This window comes from Haliotis cracherodii, unplaced genomic scaffold (genome assembly GCF_022045235.1).
Source record: "Haliotis cracherodii isolate W230 unplaced genomic scaffold, xgHalCrac1.p SCAF_1, whole genome shotgun sequence".
NCBI lineage: Eukaryota > Metazoa > Mollusca > Gastropoda > Lepetellida > Haliotidae > Haliotis > Haliotis cracherodii.
The window spans coordinates 58,571,754-58,597,696 of record NW_027266264.1 but is presented as its reverse complement, the minus strand read 5'-3'; the positions used below and the strand labels follow the sequence as shown (position 1 = coordinate 58,597,696).

Sequence of the window (25,943 nt, the reverse complement as noted above, 5' to 3'; positions counted from 1 at the left end):
ACCAATGGAGTATGTGTCAAGGCAATGGGCTACATTTTAGAACCAAGACCCGACAAGACCTGTGAACAAGCGTAGCCCCAGATCAAGCGTGCTATGTCAACTTGACCTTCAAGTCGGCAGTAAGTTGAAATTTGATCATTTTCAAACGTATGCATAAAAATATACCAGTAATTGCTTTCATTGAAGTATGGGAAACGCACTCAATATAATCATTCGTTTACTTCGAAAAACACAATTTTGTATAGTCAAACTTTAATGGCTTATAGAAATCAGACCGAAAACAGGTGAGTCACTGTCAGCGACTTAAGAGTTATGTGCCCTTGATGTTATGAAAACAGCTGACGACAAGATGACAACTGGGTTATCCATCTTGAGTTTGCTTATGAGAGATAATTTCATTATATGCTTGTGTTGTTTGGTAGCAATGAATAAAATGTAAAACATTCAAAAGATATTTCTACATAATTACAAGACTTTCATCATATCAATTAAGTTTGTAGTCCCTTCATTTTTGATTGACAAGAACAAGAATGGCTATTTATTTCAATACAGTAACATGGCCCATAACATTTTTATGCCATTTGTTTCCGGGGAACTACCAACAATTACTGCAGATATAAGAAAAGTCATATTAATGTAGCTTTTGAGTTGCATCAGCGAGGATATTCAGAGAGTGGTAAAATATATTTTTTACTAATTTTGATGTATTTTAATTATATTTTGCAGGTTTGATCAAGGCCCTTCATCAAGTGGACCTCAGCTATACAGCAACACCACCATCAAAAGTAGAGACTTCACTTAAATTGAATTTGATGTATATGAGGTCTCAATTGTATAATGTGCATTTTGCCTAGTCATTGAAATAAAAGTGGGTAAATTCACAGTCCTCTTCCAGTACTTGTGACCTGGATAGGGTACAGTACCTGCTCCTTGTTATCAGTACTTGTGACCTGGATAGGGTACAGTACCTGCTCCTTGTTGTCAGTACTTGTGACCTGGATAGGGTACAGTACCTGCTCCTTGTTATCAATACTAGTGACCTTGATAGGGTACAGTACCTGCTCCTTGTTGTCAGTACTTGTGACCTGGATAGGGTACAGTACCTGCTCCTTGTTGTCAGTACTTGTGACCTTGATAGGGTACAGTACCTGTTCCTTGTTGTCAGTACTTGTGACCTGGATAGGGTACAGTACCTGCTCCTTGTTGTCAGTACTTGTGACCTGGATAGGGTACAGTACCTGCTCCTTGTTGTCAGTACTTGTGACCTGGATAGGGTACAGTACCTGCTCCTTGTTGTCAGTACTTGTGACCTGGATAGGGTACAGTACCTGCTCCTTGTTGTCAGTACTTGTGACCTGGATAGGGTACAGTACCTGCTCCTTGTTGTCAGTACTTGTGACCTGGATAGGGTACAGTACCTGCTCCTTGTTGTCAGTACTTGTGACCTGGATAGGGTACAGTACCTGCTCCTTGTTGTCAGTACTTGTGACCAGGATAGGGTACAGTACCTGCTCCTTGTTGTCAGTACTTGTGACCTGGATAGGGTTCAGTACCTGCTCCTTGTTGTCAGTACTTGTGACCTGGATAGGGTACAGTACCTGCTCCTTGTTATCAATACTAGTGACCTTGATAGGGTACAGTACCTGCTCCTTGTTATCAGTACTTGGTGTGTACGACCCGTGAAGATTCTGGGATAGAAAAGGTCTTCAGCAACCCATTCTTGCCGTAAAAGGTGACTATGCTTGTCATAAAAGGCGACTAATGGGATCGGGTGGTCAGGCTCGTTGACATGGTTGATGCATGTCATCGATCCCAACTGCGTTGATCGATGCTCATGATGTCAATCACTGGATTGTCTGGTCCAGACTCGATTGTTTACAGACCGCCGTGGTATAGCTGGAATATTGCTGAGTGCGGCGTTAAACAACAAACCAACCAACCAACCAACTTGGAGTTTACAGCTGATGCAGCAAACACTCATCATGAGGAGTTTGTTCTTATGGTCACTGCGACCTTGAATATTCCATTCTATATAGATATATATACTGTAAACTCGTATTTGTATGTATACAAAATATATATATATGAATCGCATAGTCTTCATCAATGATTGCCCTAACAAAAACAGTTTTATATGTTTATCCGTGAGTACATGTTATGACTAACATAGATCAGCTTCCAAACAGCAAGGGTCTGAAAAGAAAGTCTTAATAGAACATTTACTGTTAGCAGAGGACCACCATTGTGATGATTCTCAATGTCCACATTTCCCTAAGCACAGATCTGAAATGTTATGTGGAGGGGAATGTCTGAGTAACTCTTCATTCCTTAAAGATAATGGAGCAGAGAATGAAACAGTCTCCTGCTTGGAAACTTTAATGTTTTAGAAGCTGTTGTTCCTGAAAATCTGAAAATCACTCGCCTCGGTGTTGTTGGTTTGGAGACACTCTTGGCTACTAAGCCCATTCACATTTATGATGTTATGATTTTCTTTTCTTCTCAATGGTAACTTGACCTAAAAGGAAATAGCTAAAAAATATTGTATTTAAAGAAAACATTGGACTGCGGTCCCTATCACAACAAGTTGAAAGTGGGACAGTGCCCTGTGAAGCAGATCACGTTCCTGTCGTTTAATTGACCAATTATGTAATACACATGTAGATTTCAATTAAAGAAAGTTAAGTCTTTTCAAATGTTCAAGTTTAGATTGTCTTACTTGATCATTGAGTTGTTTACAGTGTCACAAACCGAGGGCGATTTCCAACAAGATTTGTGGTTACCGCCATACTATACCCTACACGGAGGTAGGCTATGGTTGAAAAAAGGTCACAGCCTCACTTTCGATTCGGTAACTCCCTTTTCGTGAGAGTCACGAAAATGGCTATGTAGTACATTCATGCCTATAGTTTGATTTTAGTTATGTTTCCCAATATCACGATTAAAAAATATCACAACATATCAGTGTTTTGCCATAAATATTGTTGAATTTTGATGTTTATAATTAGCAATGTTTAATGTTTAGCACAAAAAAACTAAAATAATTTCATTTTTTCCATTCATCATGTTCATATTTCAAAGAAAGTGGCATTTCCTTTCATAAACATAAACTTGTGCTTCTAACATTAACATTCATGACTAACTTGTTTATATCAGTCACTAGTGACTGATAACTTGATCTATCGTCACTGATAAATTCCAGTATTTCATTCATATGTATATAATAAATAATCTTTTTTCAATGACTTCATCTATATGTGAATAATTTCACCTTTTATAATCCCTCTATGACCAAATATACACAGTTAAGCTTCATCATCTTGACTTAAAATGATGTCAATGTGAGAGGATCCCATTGTTGACGATATGTAGTGCTAGACTTGTAAACACCAGAAGATATCTACATGACATTTATCAAGAATAACGAGCAAAAATATAACCAAAGAAATGAACGCATGAAATGTCAAGATGGCAAGGATACTTCACTTGATCTGTTGTTCTGAACCAACAAAATGGAGAAAAATACAAGCAATATCCAAACTTAATTAAAACTTCACTGAAGTCAGTCTCTTGTTCTCATGACATAACATTGTAAAGTTATGATGTCATAAACAAGGGATGATATTACATAGTATGCACTAACAATGCATTCTCATATCACTTCAACTGACCATTAACCAGACAATGGTTACATATTTCTTTTAAAAGCAGTATAGGTTATTCTTTTAGTTTAAAGTGTAGACCCTGATTATTTTTTAGTGATACTCAATGTTCATGAAAAATCAGAGAGCAAATATGAAGATATATTTCGAACACTGCTAACATCTTGGTATTTCTTCAATGTAGTCGTTAATGTTCAGTTGCCCACATTATTACAGAAAGTGCATTAGGCTTGGTGAGATTTCTCGTTTGTATTATGTTCAGATCATGCAGCTGAAATGGTTCTTTTCTTTCAGAATGAACAAATCCGTATTTTCGCATCATGATGTAATGAAAACTTGATATCCAATCAGATCGCTGTTCTTGTCTCGTGTAGCTTCACAAAATGGCGACTGACATAGGTGACGGCCTAGTATCATGAAAACATTCATTATTTCATCCCTGACACAAAAACATGGGCAATCTTTGAGTGGAGGGGGGGTGGTTAAAAGATGGAAAAGACATATTTGTGTCAACAAAGACAGGCAGCGGTTAATCAAAATCAGTTTCACACGAAGGTGTACCAGTTGCGGATGTTGATTTTGTGAATCGATGTGTGCGATAGTCCAATCATATTTAGCACAGGAAAGTGGACTGGATGTGGCAAGGGTGGAAACGAGACTTTGACAAAAAGGCTAGTGCATGCTTATGCCTCGGGAAGATAAGTAGTCTATGGCAGCAGAAGTTGCAGTGCAGAGTTGTGTCCCTTACATATCCAATTAGCCCATGATCAAGGGCTTGTATCTCAGAGTTCCCATGATAGAGATCTGGCCTGTCGGCACCATAACTGAAAGTGGTCACTTTGGGCTTACATAATTTAATATAATAGTGCTAAAATGCCGTTTATACCAGCATTAAACTTGCCTTAAACTATGCCTACTATGAACTCATCAAACAATAATCACTTATCCTGTTCATTGGCTTCCAGCTATGTGTTTTCTGTCCATCGTGTTGTGACAGCACCATCCCTTTGTTGTCACACCTACCAATGTTATCCCACTCATGTATGCAATTGTTGCTACTGTTAATCCTCCACCTACTATATATATTTTGCACTATGTCCCTCATTCAGTCTTGCATGACAACGGTATAAGGATCTATACCGAAACGTCGCTTTTCACAGTATTAAAGAAGTTGTTATCCATAAAATTGTGTCTATCTTGTCATCCATCAACTTATCAGTAATGCCTGTCAAACAAAATTAAACTCCTGGTGTAGCGTTTGAAGCATCAGGCAAATGAAAGTGTTCTCGGGCTGATATTGTGGTTAGTAAATGGCGTGCACATCCAGATTTAGATATCATAACATTGCTGACCTGTGTCAGTGAAAATATCTTTCCAGTTGAGCTGGACATTTTTTATATGCACTCTATAGCACCATTGTATCATGTTGTATGAAGCCTTTTGTAAATAAATTAAATAATGGATTTTTTTGTCACGGTGATTGATGTATATCTGTCTGGAAGTTAGTTAAAAACAGAAGATATATTAATCTGTTTACGTGTGTCTCTAAACATGTGATTTCAATCTTAACATGCTTGACAAGTACTATTAGTGTTTGTGTGCCCCTCACTGCTGTCAGTATGGTACTCAAGAAGACATATGTATCACAACAATATATGTATCAACTGCTCTAGATACTTTTGCAGTGAAGTTGTTAAATTGTATCTCCCTGACTGACAAGCTCTTTAAACATGTTGATGTGTTGCATGTGACCCATGCTCTTTAACTGAAGCGCTGTCAGGCATAGTAAATGTGACATGATCTGGACAGAGTCAGCTACTTGCTACCCAGATCGCTGTTGTCAGGAATTGATTAATGTTTTCTTTAAAAGTATGTGGCATGGTATTGTACTATCAATTTAATGATTATGTGATTGATGATTGAATTTTGGCGTACAAAGATCGGTAAACCAATCTTATGATTGATAGATATGCCACTAGTTTCTTGCAAGAAGTTACAGGGTAAAACCATGGTAACACTTGTCATTGGTAACCATGGTAACAGATCAAATGTTTTCTGTGAAGAAGAATTCCTTTAACTATAACGTGTATAGTGGTAGTCTGATTCTAGTAAAGACAAGGACTAGTGACATTTCTAGTGACTACCACTATTTCACTTTGGTAGATGGCCCCTCTGTAGCAGATATTTTTTGCTGAAAAGTAAAAATAACAATTAATTCATCCCTGAATCCAAAGTCATAAATTTTTAGTAAAGAAGTCGGCAATCAAGTTAGCACTCAACAAGACAAGGAAATAACATTAGATGCGCGTAATAAAAGATAACTATTTGATCCATCTTGGATATTTAAATCAGCATAACAGGAAATATCATCAAAGACTGGCCACAGCATGTGTTTTTCCTGAATCGCAGCCATCTCCATACACATTCCTATAATTGATAGATGAAGATGGCTCTACTGGTAATTCCACTGATAAATGAAGATCCCAAATGACTCATTTCTATTTGAAAGGATTATTGGCTTGTAATAACCATCAAAACCATGGGTCCAGCTTGACGCAGAAATTTCATATTCCTAATGTGCAGTAACAGATGGAATTGATCTCCCATTGACAGGAGCAATGTTTTCATGATATAGATGTCATATGCTTTCAAATTGGATAGACTGGAAACTGAGCCTACCCTTGGGCCATAAAAAAACCATCTGCCCTTTACGTTGATTGGAAAACAAATGGAGCTCTTAGTGTTTAATGTTACATCCAAATTTCCATGAAAAAAAATGTAGTATCTATTGAATTATTACATATGTTTGAACCCAATGGGAACCCTGTTTGGAATAGTATTGGGTGGCCTAGTCTCACTGACAGACGATATAGACCTTGCATTTCATTAAACACTTACCCCCAACCCCTTCTCACCCCCTTCTCAAAGCTCACCTGATTCGGGTTCGAAAGGTCTTCAGCAACCAAATGCTGTACAGAGTTGCATTCCTGATTGTGGGTTTGACTCCCAGTTCACCCCGATAATGTTTCTAAGTTTGTCAGCACCATACCCATGCTTGTGGGTCTCACCAAAGTGGTAAACGTCTGAGACCTGCATCACTTCGGGCTTTCCTCCCACATTTAGCTGACACGCCGCGATAAAACTGGAATACTGTTAGAAGCAGCGTTAATCCCTACACACTCACTCCTTTTTTAATCATTTCATTAAACCATATTCATAACTTTATTTGAGGGATTATTTCTTAATCATCAGGTGGCTAGGCTCTTTAACTTCCCTCTTGCTCCCATCATACAACAATCAGATGGATGGCTGCTCACATCCAGATGGACCATTAAGTTTACTCATGTTATCTTTCATATTGATAGCTTTCTTTGGGTTTTCAGTATATTTTTATTCCCTCAGGTGCAGTCTGTTGGATATTTTTAAACCAATGAGTAGATTTTCTTGAAATATTTCTGCATGAATTGCTGTTTCAGGTGACTTCTAATTTGTATCTGATTCATGTGCTTCCTCAAGTGTGTGACATGTCACATAAACTCACAACAGCGATATACATGTCTAATTAACTGCAGACGAGATGTAGAGCCTTTTTTTGTATACACAGCAGTTTAGTTCAGTGAGGTGTGAAGCCTGCAGTTGATCAGTAAATAGTGATCAGTAAAGACATTTATGTTCCGGTAAGCAATTTGTAAAGGATGCATTGGGTAATTGTGCACAGTGTTGTTATACTAATGGGGTTTTGAATTTTTCAGGCATATTTGTCTTTTTAATCAAATTAATTGGGTAATGGTTTTACTTTCTGTATCAAATATATGAAACTTATCTGGACTCTGTAATGTGAGGTGAAATCGGGTTTTACATCGCGTTCAAGATTATTGCACTTTTATAGCATCATGCATGCATGCGTCCGGATTAATGCATATTTTATAGTGCTAGCCCACTGACATACCATGCTGCAGTTTAATATGAATACCCCACTCAAACAGAGTATACTGACTCTGAGCCGACCAGTCCTTGTTTTAGCCTCTTAATGCTGAGCGCCAGACAGGGTAACAACAAGTACCACCTTTAACGTCTTTTGGCATGATCAAACCCCTCATCTTCCACTCTCCTGGCAGATGCTCTACCACAAGGCAGACCTAGGCTCTGTGACTGTAACTTTAAACAGCAGTGTAATTGTTTAGCGCCGCACTCAGCAATTCGGCTATATGAGGGTGGTCTGTAAATAATCAAGTCTGGACCAGAAAATCCAGTGGCTGATATCATGAGCATTGATCCATGCAAAGATGACATGCATCAACCAAGTCAGCGAGCATGACCACCTGATCCTGTAAGAGGCGGGTGGTCAGGCTAGCAAGAGCTAGGTGCCGAGGTCGTATCCCGCTAGTGCCCGGGTTGTTATTCAGTGTTGTCACTACCCCTAGTGTACAGTACATTCACCATGTGCACTCAAAAGAACCCACTTGTCTGATGGTAGATGACCAGATGGTGGAAACCAGAATATGTACATACACCCTAAAACACGTGTCAAAACGTGTAGAGTCACCCTGTGAAAGTGATTTTGTTCAAATGTGCCTCTGTTCACCCAGCAGGAATAGGTACCCGATATGTGAGGTGGCTGCAATAAACCCTCTCTTTAATATATAATTATATGGATTCAATAAAGATATCAATACATTTCTGTTACCATAGTTACTTGAAATGCTCATATGCTTCAGTGGAGATAGTCCTATGGCTATGTTTCACTGTTCATTATGCACATAAAGTTGATTTCTGATAAAATCAAATGGGAATAATATTTTATTACCATGATTACCTTTGGAAAAAAACGCAGTGTGAAAGCATCACACATCATACACATTCAAGGTTTTGTCAGAGGCATCAAATTATTTAAATTCTGATGAAGCATTCATGATGAATCATGATCAAGTAGTTTGAAGCAGGTCTTTCAATGAAAATGGCAATAAATGACAGCATATTTGCAGATTAATCAGCTACATGTTTCTTATTATCAGCGGTACAGTTTGTTTCTGTGGCGAAAACAAGATTAGAATCCTGGAAGTGCAGTTAAGCTTATGATGAACAGTTACAAATTATTAATCAGTTTAATGGGGCAAAGAGGTATATTTCAGAGTATGTTTCTCAGATGAGTGGACAGACTATATTTTGAACATTGAAGATATGAATTGATATTGAATATTGCCTATAAAGGTGGAATGATTGTGTATAATAACTTTCTGATATTTGCATATATGCATTTTAGCGATTGTCAATGCTGATTGGTCAGTTCAAGCAATATGACATCACAGTGCTTCATTGTAGAGAAAAATGTGATATGAATGTTTTTTCCATTGTTCATGACGTCACACACTGATTATATTACGTCATCTGAACAATAATCTTTCTTCAGTGCAGTTTCTCTGTAGGGTTGACATTCCATATGTTTTTCTTTGTTTTCTCTCTTATGCAGTAAACATGGTAAACAACAAACAAAACCTACAAACAGGCAGCTCCAAGATGTATCGTGCAGACCATGTTCTATCTGTGCCTGACTAATTAGGTCAGGATAGCAGATGGATTTATTGAATAATATTTCATTTTTACTTGCACCAGACCAACTTAACTGCCTGTTATACAGATGTGTTATATAGAAAAAATACCTGCATGCAGGTATCGACAATAGAAATCACTTTCTTGAGATAAAACAAATCAATGACGACATTGTACCTATTACCATAATGGCAGGATTTTGCTGTGTACTGTACACATTTTGGGGGGGAGTGTATGCTGGAGTGAGACAGCATGTGACGAAGTCTTATTTTGATTGTAAGTGTAGATTTTAAAGTTAAATGTTGACATGAGTATTTCTCTTTTCATATTTTTAGAAATATATTTGAATGGCTAAGAGTGAAATGCACATCTGTAAAACAAGTAATGAAATGGATATGGCTTTTTGACAAGGTAACTTAGATTAACATTTGTCTCTGAAATGAACATATCGTACAGAAAAACAACAACAGTTGTTAAATTATCTTAATAAAAATATAATATAGAGCCCAGAGATTCTCTTCATTTTCAGACTGCAGTAATCTAGACTTGCCAAATATTATAGACTTGCATGGGCTGTATTTGATATATTTGTATCAGGGTCTGTAAGACAGTCTTGGGGTAACCTAGTGGTTAAAGTGTTCGCTTGTCACGCCAAAGACCCAGGTTGGATTCCCCACATGGAACAATGAGTGAAGACCATATAGATTGTGCCCCACTGTGATATTGCTGGAATATTGCGAAAAGCGTTGTAAAACCATACTCCCTGACTGTAATAGGGCACTTCCTTTTGGAGTAAAGCATGTTGTGATTATAATGCTTATTGACTTACCGGTACTTCTTTACAATGTGACCTGTGAAGATTCCAGGGTAGAAGAGGTCTTCAGCAACCCATGTTTGCCGTAAAAGGTGACTATGCTTGTCGTAAGAGGCAACTAACGGGATCGGTGGTCAGGCTCGCTGACTTGGTTGATGCATGTCATCGTATCCCAATTGCGTGGATCGATGGTCATGACATCAATCACTGGATTGTCTGGTCCAGACTTGATTATTTACAGACCGCCGTCATATAGCTGTAATATTGCTGAGTGCGGCGTTAAATATCAGATCTTTACAATGTCATACCACCAGTATTTGATATTTGTGTATTGATTCCAGAGTTGGTGTTGTTTAGTGTATGGTTCTGACATCTCACACCTGTCACTGGTATGCATCACTCACTGCATTATGTCAAAGAAGAATATTTTTTAAAAGAAATTCATCAATCATCGCTGAATAATACTGGTTGTAACTGGTGAAAAACTAGAGATAATTTTGGATGTTAGGTACATGAAGTGCCTTTAGGCATGGGTGGGTTGGTTGTAATCCGAAATATTTAAATGAATAAAAAACTCACTATTCAAAGACAACAATATCAAAAACAAATGAGGGATTAATATGGAATTGAAGTATTAGTATAGTTAGTGATGCTACATTTGTAGCACACTCTGACTCATTTTGTTTGCAGAGGTACAAACCATTACTATTTGGGTGAAATGATTATGATATTAACAAATCTGTCTAAAACACCTTACCAGGATTAAACGTGATACTGACCTTGCTGCAGGCTTTACCACATATGCAACCAATTAATAATCATTTAATAATCACTAGCTTTCGCATATGATGCGAAGGTTTACATAAACTCTCAATGTTCTGAGTTGTGAAAAAAATTAATTGTATGTCTTGAACCAGTGACTGAAAAAATGATCCTGTCAGGCTTACAATAATCCCAGGCCCTGTGAATATTAATGGTTGGTGCCTGGTGCCATATACCACCTGCTGCAGAGGAATCCATCCCACTGACCTGCCACATCTCCAGCTTCCTGATGGCCTTGGAACAGCCGACTGTGAGGTGGAGGTGATGTAGCATGCAGGGAGCCAGCCTCACTTGTGTGTTTGTAGGTCACAGAGGAGAAGGCCAGACAGCCCAGTGAGTAGAGGAATCCTCCAGCAGGGATCAATAGAGACTGGTGGCAGGGTTTCATAAGGATACCACCGTGTCCTGGTGGTCAATACATGCTGTCATTGTGTGGACACTGGACAGCCTTGAAGGCCTTGGCCGAGTTTTGGCATCCTGGTTTTTCTTAATAATGCCCATTGTTGGGTTTAGAGGTATATAATGCCATGTAATTGAGGAAAACATAATGAGTGAGGTTTTACGCCGCTTTTAGCAATATCATGGCGGGGGAAGCATTATCATTATATATTCATGGACTTGGAGTAATGATGAATCCTCATAACCACATTACAGGTAACTTCTGCTATATCCTATTTTAATATTGTTATGATTACTGGTTGGCATGAATAAGTGAAGTAGTGATTAAGAATTACTTTGTGTCTTCTTGTTTAAGAACTACTTAATAAGAAATCAGTATGTATTGAAAACTCTTTTTTTAACTATTAATCGGCCACTTACGTGCAAGTCTCCATGTGCAGTTAGGTATGTCATGTATGTAGTGGGTATTTCAGTGGTTTAAATGTATATTAGACATTTGGGGTATTTGATTGTTGACACTGCTAATTTGCTTGCTCCGGTAAATCTGGTGATCAAATGTTAATATCTATGGAACTACTGGTTTAAGAAAATGAAGCCTTGCATGATGGGTTCTAGCATGGGCCTCAGCAGTTTGTTCAAAGTTGGCCTTGAAGTCCCTCACTGACGATTTCTAAAAAAGTTTTTTTTTCAAGTATCTTTATGCAGATGGAAAAGGCTTGCATTTTGTTTGTTTGTTTGTTTGTTTGTTTGTTTGTTTAACGCTGCACCCAGCAAAATTCAAGCTATATGATGGCAATCTGTAAGTTATCAAACCTGGACCAGACAATCCAGTGATTGCCATCGTGAGCATCAATCTACACAATTAGTATATGATGACATGCACGAACCCAGTCACGAGCCTGACCTCTGAATCCAGTAATTCGCCTCTTGCGACAAGCATGGGTTGCTAGGTACTGTTCTGTGCCCGAGGGTACTCGGCTATGATTTTTTGTTTGGTTGTTTATTTCTGCATTTCGGAATAGTCCAGCTATATGATGGTGGTTTGTAAACAATCAAGTATGGACCAGAAAATCCTGTGATTGACATCATGAGCTACATGACCAAATCACCGGGCATGACCACCTTATCAATTTAGTTGTCTGTTACGAAAAACATAGGTTGCTAGGGACTTGCTGTATATTCTATGGTATCGGTACTCATGGTACTAGATACAGCAAAACACACCCGGCAAGCCAAAATTGTGTGTCAAGTATGATATTGACTTTGGTTTGAGACTATCAAACTCCAAAGTTTCTCCGAAGTGGTGACCATGGTAAAAAAACGGAATACCATTCAAAGTGGTGTTAAGCCGCGAACACACTCACACATTTAATACCTTACGGTACAAAGATATTTAGCAAAGACAACCATGATTTGGTCTTCAATAATCTTGGTTTACAGTTTGCAGTCTTTATGTGGTCAGAAGGAAGCATTTTCCTTTTGGCAGAACCACCTGAATAGTTTCAAGACCCTCAGTAGCCATCTTTCTGTAAGTTTTGTTTTTTTGTTGTTTATTTGTTGTTTATAGCTGTCCAGCTTTGACCACCTGATCCTGTTAGGCACCCCTTTGACATTTAGTATGGATTTCTGAAGACCAATTCTAACCCAGATGTTTTATGGGTCAGAAACTGGCTTATGAAGTAAAGAAGGTTGAAGCGTCATGGCTGTGTTATGTGTGAATGTGGATTCTGATCATGTAACATTGTCATGATAGAGGTCAAGAGACATCGGTTGAACATATCCCAAACAAGAATGTTTGTTCCATGGACTCATCCAAGCACTGGGGCAGTGGGTTAGCCCAATGGTTAAAGCGCTCGCTCGTCACGCCGAAGACCCGGGTTCGATTCCCGACATGGGTACAATGTGTGAAGCCCATTTCTGGTGTCCCCCTCCGTGATATTGCTGGAATATTGCTAAAAGCGGCATAAAACCATACTCACTCACTTACTCATATGGGTACAATTTATTATATGTGTGAAGCCTATTTCTGGCGTCCCCTGCCTTGATATTGCTGGAATATTGTTGAAAGCAGTGTAAAACCATACTCGCTCATCCAAGCACTCTTTTCAAACCGGCAAAAGGAGAAAGAGAAATTCGAAACACCGAAATACTCAGAGTATAGCCACAGATAGAAGAATTCATTACAACAATGTAAGAACTCAACAGCCATGATTGTGTCAAGAAATCATTAACCTATTCAGTGTGTCCGGCTGCAAGGGGACCCTTGCCTCCTGCAAAAAGCAAACAACCCTCCAGCAGAGCAGTAGTGTTCCCCTGGACCTACATGTTGATACCTGGCCCATCATTTTCACAGGTAATGTGTCACTTGACCCAAAAGTAGGCACATTAATCTGAAGAGCGGACTATTGATCGCTGTATGTAAGTGATGGGAAAAAAGATTAGTTGGGTGAAGGAGCAGTGATCACGTGGATCTTCCGAATGCTGTGTAGTGTGGAAGAGTTCCACTGTTCCATTACAGAGTGTTCTTTGTCTAAAGCAAGGCACATGTAACAGGTATGGAAAGGGTGTTGTTTTGTCTCAAGCAAGGCACCTGTAACAGGTATGGAAAGGGTGTTGTTTTGTCTCATGCTGGGCACCTGTAACTGGTATGGACAGGGTGTTGTTTGTCTCAAGCAAGGGACCTGTAACAGGTATGGACAGGGTGTTGTTTGTCTCAAGCAAGGCACCTGTAACAGGTATGGAAAGGGTGTTGTTTTGTCTCAAGCAAGGGACCTGTAACAGGTATGGAAAAGGTGTTGTTTTGTCTCATGCTGGGCACTTGTAACAGGTATGGAAAGGGTGTTGTTTTGTCTCAAGCAATGGACCTGTAACAGGTATGGACAGGGTGTTGTTCGTCTCAAGCAGGGCACCTGCAACAGGTAACAGGTCATACCAAAAGACGTTAAAAGATGGTACTTGTTGTTACCCTGTCTGGCGCTCGGAGTCAGTATACTGTGTCTGAGTGGGGTATTCATGTTCAACTGCAGTATGGTATCTCAGTGGGCTAACACTATAAATCGGCATCAGTCCAGACTAGTACAAGCAGCCACATACACACACGTACATGCACGTCGCTATATAAGTGCAATAATCTTGGACGTGACGTTAAACCCCATTTCACCTCACCTCACCTCCATAAAACCTAGCACCAGGCAGGGTAAGAACAAGTACCATTTTTTAAGGTCTTTTATTGTGATGCACCCTACGGACCTTCTGTTCTCTGGGCAGATGCTCTATCCACCTGACTACAATGAATTATTAAGAGGTGAACAGTGATCGATGATTGGTTGCTTTCATTTTACCAACAGTTATAGAACTGTGATTGGCATTCTTGAAGTTAGTGCGTAAATAAGAAAACATATGCAACTTTATGGATAACAAGTCCTTGTTTATTGAATTTAGCAACATTTCGATGGAGATTCTTGCACAGTTATCACTCCAGCTCGATAACCATGTAAGTCAAAAGCGAAACATCGCTAAATGAAATGAACCAGAATTTGTTATCCTCAAAGTTCTGTTTTCTTTGTTACCATAGCAATAGAAATTAAGGACAAAGAATTTAGAATATCGGTTTAAAAATGCGAGTCAATTATAACTGTTGTTTTGTGTGTTTTTAGCTTAAAAAGGTCTTGAATTAAAATTGATTAAGATTAAAGTAACAATCAAATATGGTTTCTTTACTTTCATACCAACACAGCCTACATTGTGTTCGGAAACAAAATACCCATTTTGACAAAATCATTTTTGTATTTTGTGTTCTTGTTAATGTAACCAAAACACATAGGCTATTAACTATGCAAATGTTAACCTTTAAAGTCCCAATTGGTAGAATTGTTTTTTGTCAGAGAAACTGAATGTTTCATGACCTTAGTTGCGTACCATCAGGATAGCCAGTGTGCTGTTATTCCTGTACTATGAAACTGTATGAACTGTGAAAATAAGTCCTACCAACAGTCTGTGTTGTCAGGGCCAGTAGATCACAAAGCATAATGTAGTCTGTGTGATCAGTGCTGTAGAGAGGACAGTTGATATTCATGGACATATCTTGAGGTAGGGATACAGCAGACATTTCAATATGGTTGTACTGATGTGGTACATGCATTCTTTACAGTCAAGTAAGCCATTCAAGTTATTTGAGGTTCTGAATTTGTTCATGCACAGAAAATGTTATTGACTAGCATTGACATAAGCATGATAAGATCTGAAGTGAAAATATTTTAAGATATATTTTGTTAATTTATCTTTTAATATATGATAGAAAGGATTCCAGAGATTCTTTTCTTAAACTGAAGACATCTAGTTGCCAAAGTATTGTCGTCATGCTGGAGAATTTTGGATATTTATGTTTTAAGAGAGACGGGAATGTTGCAGTTGTATCACATAGGGTACATGTGGTTTTATACCATGAGCTGGGGGCTGGCTTTTAAAACCTAATGAGGGACGCATAAAACCGCATGTACCCCTAGTGATACTGCTACAACAAAATTATCTTCCCAACATGTTTTAATATGACATTGTAAAAAAATATAACAAATTTGAATTTAATAGAAAACAGCTGTTAGATTGAGCTGTGGTTAACTTGTCCTATGTCATGTGACTTTCATTGCCTCAGCGTGTGTGTGTGGCCTTCGAAGCGGGGTATAAGGGATTTATTCTCCATCTCAGAAATTCACGTGCAGCCTGTCTTGTTCGTTAAGGATTTATTCTCCTGCTGAGATATTTATTTCCCTCCAAGGTGGGATACATAATATTTGATCAAGATGGCATGAACCAATCAGATCTCATCATTCTGACATGGAGGTATGATAATAGATTTTGTAATTCTCATAGTGATGAACTGTGAGTAATAGATGAAATGTACCGCTTGTTATCTCTTCAGGGTTGGCCACTCACACTGTCCTTTTAGCTCAGGGCAAGAGAATATTGTGTGGTCTAGCTTGGCTGGAGAAATAGCTGTCATGGATGACTTGTTTCATTTAGTGTTTGGACATGATGACCATTTATTTGGCAGCCTCCTGTTGTGCTTTCTCCTTTATCCAGGGTAGTATATCGCCATTCTGTTAGGATGAATATGTTGGACCTAATGGCTATTATGGCTTCATTTCAAAAGTCTTGTCGCCATCCCCATCTCTATCTTATCACAAACGTAGCACCGAATTTCTCTCTCATGATCTTCTAAAAGCTAGTTCTGCATTGATCTACGTTCAAATTTCAGCCTTGTGAGAACGAGCCATCAATATACTTAAAGAAATCAGAAGTTCTTATTGAACTTTTATCTGGAAAAGATGTTTTCCTGAACATGCTGAATAGTATGTAAAGGAAAGAAAAAAGTCCTTATAAGATGTTGCAAGATAACTTGAGCCGACAGCAAGCCAAGTACCGATGATATTGTTGCTAGTTTCAATAGTGGAATAACTGCGTAATGTGGTTGGATGGCTATTTTTAGCATTGTATCATTCAAGCTATGGAGGCAATTGGGTCCAGGGTATGTAATATAATCCAAAACTGGCTTCCGCAGGAGACATCATAGGCCATGATGTCATGATAACTGATGACGTCACAATAAAATGACGTCACTAATCCCTCTGCCACTGTTAGTTGTTATTGTTACACACAAGACACTGGTCATTCTGTTTATAAACTAAGTCAGTAGGAAGATTTTTGATGAAAACTGGAATATCTCACGTGTGTCTTCTGATATCAAATATAACAACACTTGTCAGAGTATTAAACTTTTATTGCCACTTTCTTGGTTGAGAATCTCTGTGTATCGTAATAGAATGGACATATGAAGCAGCATCTGCAGCAGATAATTGTGGATGCCTGTTTTGATTTCACCAACACTGGTTTTGATTTAACTTTCAAAACAAAACAGTTTGACCATGTTGACGCCTGATGAAAACGATGTGAGATTCGGAAGGCAGGAATCACTCTACCACCAGTTCCTGATTCTGTGTGCGCTTGTAACCACATTGGAAGGAGCAGGTGCTTGTTAATACCTTCTCTGGAAGTCAGAATAAGCTGCTTATCCAACATGATCACAGATCTGTCATTTACCAATCTCATCCATGATGGCCAGGATACAAGGACATTAGATTGGTAACACTGATGTTTGTGTTCAGATAAGCAGTTGCTGTCCGATTGTCAGTCTGAAGTTTCCTTTGCTGAATGTCAGCAACTCACTAAAATGACAACTTTGTAAAGGAATCGGGAAGTTTGACTTCAAGACTAATTGTAATATAGAACATGAAAACGTAGGTTTATAATTTAAATAATGCGAATGGAAGGGATGTCAGTGGTTGGAAAGTTAAGTATCAATATTTTCTCATGCGAACCATAGAAACATATAGAGAAGCGTGTATGTTACGAAGGGATGTTTCCAATGTGTACTAATTTATGACAAAACTAACAATCAGTCAAGTGTTACCACATAGTGTCTCTATTCTTATCACGATATGCTGCTCATGATTTTCAAACTTTACACATTAATTCTGCACAAGACAAATGGCGCATCTCGTGTCATGGATCTGTGACGTCACATGTGATGTGTTCATAAGCGTAGGTTCACACAACATACCAATATGTTCGTTTGTGAATCAAGCCAATCTGATATCTTATGAATGTGAGTAATTCTTCATATATTAACCAACAAATGTGGTATTCACATTTCTTTTATCAGTGATTGTATATTGACTGAACATGCTGAAAGTATCCTATATATTGATTGATAACCAAATTATTTATTCTCTATATGTGTAAAGGTAAAATATTCTTATTAATCAAATTAATGATAAATATGAACAAGGCTGATCAATTAAATGTTTAAGATTGAATTTTCTTCCTTCTTATTGTCCATCTTAACCATAGTAATGTTAACAAATGTATTGGTTTTTGTGGCAGTGAATTATTAATATAGTATCACTATCAATACTGGTATCAATACTGTATCAACATCTTCAGTTTATTGATTTTGCAATATTGTGATATGTTGACATCCCGAACTGAATGACACTACACATGATACAGTCCCTATTAAACAGAGCTAGACATTTTGTTATTTCTTGGTTTCCATCAAATCATTGGTGGGGAAAAAAGAAGTTTCAGATTAATTTTGTTAATTTTAGAATGTTGCCATGTGTACAGTGTTAGTTGTTTTGTTTAACCTATTGCATGGGTGGATAAAGAGGGGGGTGCGGGGGCGTGCACCCCCCCTTTTTTATTTCGAAAAAAATCTTTATTTCTGTATAAATTACCACCAAAGTCACTAAATAGATCTTAATTGTGCACAACCCCTTTTCAAAAAAGCTATATCCGCCCATGTATTGTAACCGATTATCCTGCATTTGAACCTAATGTGCATCATTTTTGGGTGATGAATATGTCAGTTAGCCATTTGGTGAAATAACCCCCCCAGTGCTTTTCTTTTAATGGGGTCAGTGGAATGCATAACCGAATATGTGAACAGTTGGGAACAAATTTGCTACAACTTGCTCTGCTGAGTTGTCTCCCTTAGTATGAAAGGCTGCCAGAACTGGCGGATCATGGGTCAGAATACATTCACGAACTGACTTCAGTATTTTTGCGTTGATGTAAAAAACAGTGCCCTCTGTAGTGCAAAGTGTGCACACCCGTTTTTATGTTATAACTCCATAAACACAAAAACATTGCGGTCAATTCTAATAAGTAAATATGTCAACAATAACTTCAGCTAATTTAGTCATTAAACGAAAGAAAGTTCAGACAACCATTCAAAACCAGTGACACTGTTCACAGCAATAATGCAACACAAGTCCCACCCATGCCAATCAGGACATAGTAGTCCATTTGCATGGTTAGTTGGCGAGGCCTATTGTTGTTTTGAGTTTGTGGAAGCAAAAAGAATAGCTTGGCTTGCAGATCAGTTGTCACATTTCAAGATGTACATGATCTGAGGCCTGTTGACATGAGATACATACTATTGTGACAGTGTGACGTACAGACACCAGACCTGCCATGGCAGTGTGGTCGCTGGTCAGGAGGCTGGGCTCTGTGCTTGAATGATACCACAATGCTAAAGGCTAAAAATGAGACAAAGCTAAAAATGAAATTATACAGCTAGAATCACTGGCCGTGCTAAAAGTATTTCACTTTACTAAGCATCACTTGCAGTAGATTTTAGATACGCACTATCATCAGATGAGCAACCAACCAGACTAGAATATTGCTAAACACGGGCTTCATTAGTCTGTCTTACAGACCCTGATACAAATATATATCAAATACAGCCCATGCAAGTCTATAATGTTTGGCAAGTCTAGATCACTGCAGTATCTGAAAATGAAGAGAGTCACTGGGCTCCTTTTTATTATATTTTTATTAAGATAACTGAACAACTGTTTTTTTATGTAAGATGTGTTCATTTCAGAGACTAGATGTTAGTCTAGGGCTTTATCACATACTGCAGTCATTTTCTGGAAACCTAATCATCCAGAATCAAATGCCAAAGTAACAAAATTGCTAAAAACATGGTCAGCTGTTTGATCAAACGAAAGGTTAAAATACCATCAATATAAGTTTGTTATCTTAAAAGCAAAAATGTAACATGTAACATGTAACATCTTCAAATGTGACAAATAGAAGTTCATGGCCTCTTCCTTCTCCCCTCCCCCCAATCCCCCATGTCACGTCTCCCAAACTTGTCCCAGCTGTAAGATGACCTTGGTCACACTTGAAACAACAGTTATGCCCCTTTTCACTAGATGATCTTTCATTCTGACTGCCTTAGCTACCATGCTTTAACATTGTCATTGTGATAAGATGGCTTTGAAGAACAAGGTCCTCTCTGTTTTCTGAAGATTGTTTATCCTTAGTACGCCGCTTCCTGATTTTCTAATTATGAATTTGTTTTTGTCATTTTCGTCCATTCTTTGTTGAAACTAAACAAGTCAGTGTCCTGCAATCCATTCAAAGCATCACCTACTGGGCCGTCTTGTAAACATTAATATGTCAGTGTTTCAGTGAAGATAGTAGAATGGAATTAGAAGATCATGTGTGATCTAAAGTTAATAACTCACATGGGGTTTGTGCTCTTCTTGACGTCATAAATGTGAGCCGTCTTGTTACACGTTGGAGCTATTTCCGTGATGCTGAAGGTTAGCAGTTGGAAGGGGAGGCACAACACAAGACTTTGTAGTTTGAACCTGTTTATTTCTAGTCATGCCCCGTGATTAGTTGTTATATATAGTTCATTGTATACCCACTCATTTAGGGATGGTATTAAGTATTTTAAGACAGATGATTTTTCTGCGGTGTTGTGTTGGACAAACATTTTTGAAGGAATTGACTGATGGATTTTTGTTCTAACAGGCTGTGAAATTAATGTAAATCTGCAAGTCCTAGACTAGTAAAGTTCCGAAAGGACAAGTGAAAAGTCATTGTGGACTATCACGTTTACCATCAGGTAGATGACACCTCTGTAACGGATCATTTTTGTGGATTGGTGAAAGTAGAAATTAATTTCTAACTGTGACTAAATATTTGTCATTGGTCCACTGTACACATGGTACCTAGAAACACTACAGGTACATAGAACTGACCAGATGGGGACAATGGTACGCTGTAAGCCCCCAAACTGCAGCCAGGCATCCTTGAAGTGTCCATAAACTACCATGAACCATGTTTTATACTGTAAAAGCTATTTACTGTTAGTCAATACGTAATGTCATCCACAGAGAATGCTGAAACAGATGACATTGGGTGTAAGTGGCAAAATAGTGGTGACAGTTATATGAATGGATTACTGAAAATCAGTGTTGACACCAGGTGTCTGAAGGTGTTAAAAAAATCCAGACAAATACTGTTTGTAATTTTGTATTTAATTGCAAGTGAAAGGACATTACTGCATTTGCCAGAAAACTTGTAAGACTGTACATGTCTTTCTTGATTTGGCAATATGACCGGCACAATCATGACCCTGGATATATAACAGACACACCTTGTACTATCATCATCTTAATATTGCCCACAGACATACATTGTAAATACGTTGATGAACTGCTTTCAAGTGTAAGCAGAATATTTTTCAAATCTCTATGTATTCAAGATTTGGACAGACTTCCTTTGGACTGAAAGCACTTTTGATATTTAGTGGTTCATTGCATCCAACATGTCCAAGCAGAAAGCTGTACACACTTTTGATAATGGTCAGCTTGTGCATGATGCTGTCACATGTGGGAGCAGCTGCTGCCAGTGTTAATATTGCCATTATCTGTGGCATGATTGATCTCCCTCTGCATGGACTACTTGCGCAAGTACACATGTAGGGCCCAAAATACTCTGAATCTCTATAAGCAGACGTGCTGGTCCTTCCTGGTAAAAGGACGACCTTATTATGTGGTCTTGGGTTCAACATAACATTAGATGGTAATGGGTTTCGGGACAAGTTGTAAAGATGCTTGTTTGGAAGGAGTAGATGCAGTTGTACTTGAGATTGTCACCATCCACTCTTTCTGGACTATTATAAGATTTTGCTGCTATTTTTACTCTCTTTTGCTTGTTTTCAGGAGTCTGCCATGATAGCCATGGACCATCTTACTTGATATCTTCAGGTGAGTTGCTATGTGTCCTCTTATGTTTCACGTCTTTAACCTCTGGGGGATTCCAGGTTAGAATAGGTCCCCAGCAACCTAATCTGGTCGTTAGAGGAGACTCAAAGGATCTGATGATGAGGCTCGGCGACTTTGTTGATAGCGTTTATCATCATATCCGAGCGGCGTGGAATGTTGCTCACAATATCAGTCACTGGGATGTCTGATCCTTACTTGATTATTTAAAATCTGTCAAATAGCTGGAACATTGCTGAGTATGGCGTTATACTAACAAAACACACACACATTGTGAGCTTGTAGAGTGATCCCTCGCTACAACGCTACCTTCGGGGTCCAAATAATTGATGAGCGTTATATATAGATGATTAGCGGTTTAACAAAGGTTGAGTCATAGCTGGTAGATGACCAACAAAACAGTATACATGCTCTGCCTACCTAACACGGTCTATGTTGCACGTTTCAGAGTTTGAAAAGAGATTAGAATAGAAGTTGTTTATGATTCATTGTGTAAAAAAAGATTTATTGAGTATTAATATGCAGTTTCAGAAAAAAACACATATTGTCCCTTCAGCGAATTCAGGTGAATAAACAGGTATAACAAACTTGGTCAATAAAATTATTAAATTTGATATAAAACATCACTAAACATGATGATTTACCATTTAAAGTGTACTTCCTGCTCTCCAAGGCATTGTTTTTTAGAGATTAAGATTACCGTGAGTATTTTCTCGTAAACTAAGCCGGAAATAGCAATCAGCTGTGCACACGTTTCCTCCCAATCTACCGGTGATTCAGATTAAAAGTACCCAATTATACAACTTCAAAGAATTTTGATGTAATGGTCGGAAGAAATTGGTATTTTATCCGGAATAATATATTCCAATGTCATGTTATTTTAGTTGCAGCTTCCAATATATACTTTAAATAATAAGAACCATAAGCGTAGCACTTTGGTACAGGTGGTATGCAGGATATTTTTTCACTCATGGAACAATTTTGACCAGTCACCGTAGGGACTTCCTGCGCTACATGTATTTCAATTGTGAAAACGTTATGTTGACAGTTAATAGTCAAACTGCCTCAAATATGACTTTTAGCGAGTCATGGTACGGCATTTATGATATGTGTATCCACTCTTGGAACTAAAGTTCATTTCAAGGCATCAATAGTGGTAATCTAACCGTGGTTGCTGTAAATAACTGTGAGTTGTGTGATCTACCGATCACTTTGCATACGATTTCGCCGAAATTATTGTAAACATTATTATAATTATTGAATGAAATTTTGAATACAATTAATAAGATATATTGCAAACTTTAGTCCAGATAAACAATGAACAAATTTTTTATAACCCAATATTATAATAATAGGATTAAATTGCGTACTTCAGTTCAGAATTGTTGACTCGTATTTCCGGTGTTTCGTGATCGTGTTGATCAGTTGATAATGTTTTCTGAGATGGGGGAAAACATTGTGTCATTGGAAAACTTGGGTTAATTAAAATGTTAATAAATCTTTGGAGCCATGCTTTACCGTGTGCTATAATGAGTTAGTGCTTTTTTGAAGAGTGCAATAGCGAGGGAACACTGTATCATGGCTCTTGGTAAATGGTCCGTCCTTGAGTCAGTTAGCACTGATCTGAAAGCTTTTCTCCTTCAAAACTTTTGAACATATCTGAATCATCTTCTTAGAACATTTTGCATTTACACTCTGGCTACCGGTAAGGAGACTTTTGCCCACCTTTTTTGATTTTGACAGAACCATTACAATATTTTGAATAAGATTCTGCCAGAACAATTAAGTGGAATATATTTCATTTATTGTAAAATGTATCATCAGTAATTAAGAGTAGCTTTTGACCTTGGGCCAGCTACTTAATAATCAGTTAATGAGCACTTTTTATCATTTTAAAACGGGGAAAAAATTATTGCGTCAGTCTGTCTGTCTGTCTCCTAAACTGTTGAATATTTCTTGTTGAAACATTCTATACAGACCAGTCTGGTGGTGAACTGGTACCTTATGATGATTGGGGATTTTTGAGACTTTTTTCATGACAACAAGGTAGACGGACATACAGTAAAGTATAGTTATAACGAACTCAAAGGGACTACTAATTTTAGTTCGTTATAACCGAAGTTCGTTATAAGCATATATACAGCATAACTACAGCAAATAGTTGGGACCAAAAAGTAAGTTTGTTATATCCGTCAGTTCGTTATAAACGTTGTCATTATAACCGTAGTTTACCATTGTTTACTGTACTCTGAAAACAAGGGTACTGCTCATTTCCGGAGTTAATTATTTCTTGATGAAACTTGGTATACAGATCAGTCTGGTGGTAAACTGGTGCTTTTTGATCATTAGGGATTTTAGTTTTTTAGTTGTTTGTTTCAATTTCCTGACAAACAAGTTGGGCTTTACTGAAACTGAGGGTAGAGATTCTTTCCGGAGAAGAGCTCCAAAACTGTTGAATATTTCTGGATGAAACTGAAAAGATCAGTTTAGTGGTGGACTGTTGTCTTTTGATGATTTTGCATGTTGAAAAGTACTAGACAGCATTATGTTTTTCTTCACTGAATTGAAGGTATTCAATGGCAATGAACCAAAAGTGGGGTATTAGTAGACAAACTCCATTTCCAAGTTGCACCAGACCAGGGGGATTTGTCATCTCCTGATGCCACTTGTTTCAGCTTGTGATGGGAAGGTTTACAGAGTTTGAAATGCTTGTGTGATAAAATTAGAGGCAGTAGCCACCATCCAGCCAATCATGCTGCTAGTGGTTACTAATGTTTGGGGAAACTTGCTCACTTTGGGTTCCAGTCATCCCAGATATTCTTTATTACCTCAGATGATATTTCATCTCTGAATATTGTGAAGGTCAAGGTTGCCACAATAGAAAAAGGAAATAATCATGATTAATGTTGAAAATGACCTAAATGTTATTATACATATATGTAAGAACATCTTGATGTATTACTTCATTTGTCATTGGTTATGGGAGCAATGGGGCAGCCTAGTGTTGGCTCATCATGCAGAAGATTCGGGTTCAATTCCCCACATGGATACAATGTGGGAAGCCCATTTTCCGGTGTCCACTGCCGTGATATTGCTGGAATATTGCTAAAAGCGACATAAAACTCACTCACTACCTCATTTGTGAAATTCAGTTATTGATGTACCGTACATGCAATTTATTTTTTATCAAAACTTAACTGATTTCATTCTTTCTCCTTCATGAAAATGCAGATATTTCTTCTGCGTTGTGTTAATATGTATGTTATAACATCTTGAAATGCAAGTGCTTCATTTTAATACTTCAATTCAAAATCCATTAATCATCTAAGATTTTTAACTAGTTTTGAATTGAAACATGTGAAAACATAGTAACATGGAAAAGAAACAGCCTTGATATCAGTGTGAACTTTACATTAAGAAGCAGCTGACCAGTAATGTTCTCACAGTGAAATCTCTGAGTCAGACAGAGCCACATTTCACAAAGCGATCATTGTGCAACGACTGTCATAAGACCCATACTTCAACGTAGGCTTACAGAAGTTGTATATGACCTTTAATATGATCATTCTGTGAAATATGGCCCTGCCTGTGGCCCAGTTGTGCAATGTTTACAGTTGGTGTCACTGCTCCCATTGCACCGCATACAGTCTCTCAGTCTGCCTGCAGTTCCTTTCACTTCCAACCACTAACTATACTAACTACCCAACAGTTTGTCAACTCAATAATCATAAGGAGAATATCGCATATCTACGTTCTCACTCCATTATCTAAACAGTTTAATCCTCAAATAGCTTCATATTTATTTCACTGTGATACGCACGGATATGTTTATTGGTCAAATGACAGGCCCTGTGGTCCAGTTTATTCATCAAATAGCATTATATGTATTTGTAGAGGGCTTTGTTTGTTGGTCAAATGACAGGCTCTGTGATCCAGTTTATTCCACATATAGCTTCATATATATTCCATTGTGATCAAGGCTCATTATTGATCATGATTATGGTACTGGCACATAATAATTGTGTTTCTAATATAGGTTGATAAGAAATGAAAAGTGTG

General features: G+C 38.0%; 2 protein-coding genes across 4 annotated transcripts in view; one reads left to right on the top strand and one right to left on the bottom strand.

Annotated features, from left to right (window-relative positions):
* The window catches only part of LOC139479864 (nuclear receptor coactivator 2-like), a 145,237-nt gene that overhangs the window by 1,601 nt on the left and 117,693 nt on the right, over positions 1 to 25,943 (top strand). For all 3 annotated transcript variants that reach the window (XM_071262776.1, XM_071262785.1, XM_071262767.1), the window contains exon 2: positions 21,825 to 21,869. The gene's annotated coding sequence lies outside the window, so the exon portion shown is untranslated. The remainder of the gene's footprint in view (positions 1 to 21,824; positions 21,870 to 25,943) is intronic.
* On the bottom strand, positions 879 to 11,118 carry LOC139456412 (uncharacterized 29.1 kDa protein in cryB1 5'region-like). The gene is made up of 2 exons (XM_071238116.1): positions 11,053 to 11,118; positions 879 to 1,688 (listed from the first exon to the last, which is right to left on the bottom strand). Exons 1-2 carry the CDS (start codon positions 11,116 to 11,118, stop codon positions 879 to 881), a joined length of 876 nt encoding a protein of 291 aa, XP_071094217.1.

Excerpts from the sequence above, each read along its gene's own strand:
- LOC139456412 (XM_071238116.1), bottom strand. The coding sequence starts at position 11,118 with ATGCTACATCACCTCCACCTCACAGTCGGCTGTTCCAAGGCCATCAGG. Across the intron at positions 1,689-11,052 it reads GGAAGCTGGAGATGTGGCAG|AATCTTCACGGGTCGTACAC; the intron begins GTCAGTGGGATG and ends TTTCTATCCCAG.